A 2,761-nucleotide genomic window follows, 5' to 3' on the forward strand; every position below is an offset into this window, starting at 1 on the left:
CAAAATAAATAAAAAAAAATTGAGAATTTAAAAACCTGCGAATAGGGGTTGTAAAAAAAAGTAAGGAAACAAGGCTGGAGATATTGTAAACATTATTTACTCAAACTAAAAATTCCTATATTGACTCCACCAAATGTAATTCTAGGTAAAAACATGGAGCCAAAATATGGGTTTGTAGTTTGAGTAAATAATGTTTACAATATCTCCAGCCTTGTTTCCTTACTTTTTTACAACCCCTATTCGCAGGTTTTTAAATTCTCAATTTTTTTTTATTTATTTTGTTTAATAAAAGCTACTTATTTATTAAAAAATATTTGAAAAATAAAATCATTCTGTTTTATAGTATATATCAAAAATACAATATAAAAGTAGAAATATCAAGATTTTTACATATATGACCAATAAAATAAATATATAATCCCCATTTTTTTGTAATTTCATGGATAATCCTTAGGTTTCATTTTTTATCTCCCATAAAAAATATTCTGAGCAAATACAAAAATCAAATGATAGAACTAAAAATTTCACCTGTAGGAAAGTTATGAGTTTCTGCTGTAAAAATGATATGTTGTTTTTCAGACCTGGTTTGAAAGACACTGGATTCAGTGGTATCAGAAGGAAACAATTCTGTAACTTCGTAACCTAAAATAGCACTACATGGAAAAAAACAACAACACTGATTTAGTCTATCTATGTATCCCAAAATGAACAACCCAATACCTTCACATGAAATTAAAAATTGAAAACAAAATTAATTCATACGAATAATATTTTCAAAAAGCTTATTTATGGAAAGGGATTTTTAAGCAAAACTGTGCATGAAAGTTTAACAGAGAACCAAGTAAGAAAGCCACATCTGGATCACAGTAGCCTCAGTTGATACTGAACTGCAGTTTAACAGATGCACTTACTACAAATGACAAATAGACAGCATGTAACTACTTTTCTTCAAGAAAGTTTTTTCAATGCATCAAACTGTCCCCACATATTTTAGTCTGCAGTCAAAAATAGGGTTATTGCATCTATATAAATATAATAGTACTGTATGTTGTATGTCCACGTAACTACTTTGCAGGGTGTGAAGGTCATTGGGTCCATGTGTGGGTACATACAAATTTTCGGTTTTGCATTTTCACATTTTTTTTTACCACTACTACACTCCCTATGGATGGATCTTCACCAAATTTAGTATGGAGGTTCATTGGGTACATGGAGAGATACATACAAATTTTCAGTTTTACATTTTGTAGGTTTTATGAGCATTTATGCATTTTTTACCACTACCTCACCTTCTGTGGATGGATCTTCACCAAATTTGGTGTGAAGATTCAATGGATCCATGGAAAGATGCATAAAAATTTGAGGTCTTTCATTTTGTGTTTTGCAGTTTTATGGGCATTATTGTGTTTTTTACAATTACAAATAAGGAAAGCAACTTTTCATGTACTAAGATAACCTTTCATTAATCATGAATTTACATAACTTCCATCCAGGGGGCAGGTACTCCAGCTAGTATACTATAAACTATTGGCCAATCACAATTCAAACCAACAGTCAGAAATATTCACAATATGGGCCATACAATGGTACGTATCTATATAAAGTAATGTTGAAATAAATGAATTTTTAAGCAAAGATATTTACTTTATTTGATATAGTGATTTCTATCTCTAATGTTCAACTATTAAAGTCCTAATTTATAAGCTAATTACCTAGATTCTCATTTATTTATGTATTATGATTTAAACTGTCTTTATCTGAGTATACATAATATATGAAAAGTTACAATAGCTGTTGCATCAATGATTTCTTCACTAGATAACTAATTTCTTGTTTTGCTAGAAATATGTATAGACTGTAAAGTGCCTGATATAATACTCTGTAAAATCAGATGCTGTTGCAAAAAATAAGACAACTAATAACAAGTATATATATAAGGTACAAAAATAATAAACTTGAAGTTAACAAAACGTTTGTTAGATGCAACAAAAATGAATAACTTAAGGAGTTCTTGAATATTTTATTTATTTTCTGATAAGAAAATTTACACTGTAAAGCCTGAGGAAACTGGATTCTGTAGATACAACATACATAATAGAATGGTGTAACTCACTTTTGATGGTGTAAAACATCTCTTTCAAATGTAAATTAACTGAGCTTCATTAATCATTGAAGGTGAATATTTTGTTTGTCTCTCTCTTATAGCAAGTATAAACTATATTCAGAATGTTGTCATCTTCCCATAAGCTAACCCAGTTCACAATAAATACTTGCACTGGATGAATCAAAACACATCTTTTCAAGCTACGAGGTCATATACAATTCTATGTACTGCACAAGGTTTGTAAAGTGCTTCAATAAAGTGTTAAAAAATACAAAGATGCATAGTAATCAAACTATCTGGAAGATCTTGAACACCTTTAGTTATTATAGAAGACATAAAAAAGAAAGTTAATACATTATATATGTAATATGGATGCACAAATGTTTAATAGTGTGACTGTTAGTTTATAAAGATTTTTGCTCAAAGAAGGTTTTTAACATCATGTTTGGTTATATACAAGCCTGTAAGTTACTAACTTTTAGAATGAGATAGTAACAACAATCATAAGAAGAAAGGAATTAATATATGTTTTAAAAAAGGAATTCAAGATTGTTAAAAATTATATATATTTAATTAAACATCCCCATTTTTAAAATGTCACAAAATAACAAAGATATATATATATATATATATATATATATATAACTATTCCAGCTA

At 28.4% G+C, this 2,761-nt stretch overlaps 1 protein-coding gene across 8 annotated transcripts in view; it reads right to left on the bottom strand.

Moving 5' to 3' along the window:
* LOC106460389 (phosphoribosylformylglycinamidine synthase-like) overlaps positions 1-2,761 on the bottom strand; it is a 122,173-nt gene that overhangs the window by 73,852 nt on the left and 45,560 nt on the right. For all 8 annotated transcript variants that reach the window (XR_002610757.1, XM_022387093.1, XM_013920079.2 and 5 more), the window contains one exon: positions 529-653. Coding sequence is in view for 7 of the 8 variants with exons in the window: in XM_022387093.1 (XP_022242801.1) it covers positions 529-653 (125 nt within the window). In the remaining variant the exon portion in view is untranslated. The remainder of the gene's footprint in view (positions 1-528; positions 654-2,761) is intronic.

Source organism: Limulus polyphemus, unplaced genomic scaffold (genome assembly GCF_000517525.1).
Source record: "Limulus polyphemus unplaced genomic scaffold, Limulus_polyphemus-2.1.2 Scaffold762, whole genome shotgun sequence".
Classification (NCBI taxonomy): Eukaryota; Metazoa; Arthropoda; class Merostomata; order Xiphosura; family Limulidae; genus Limulus; species Limulus polyphemus.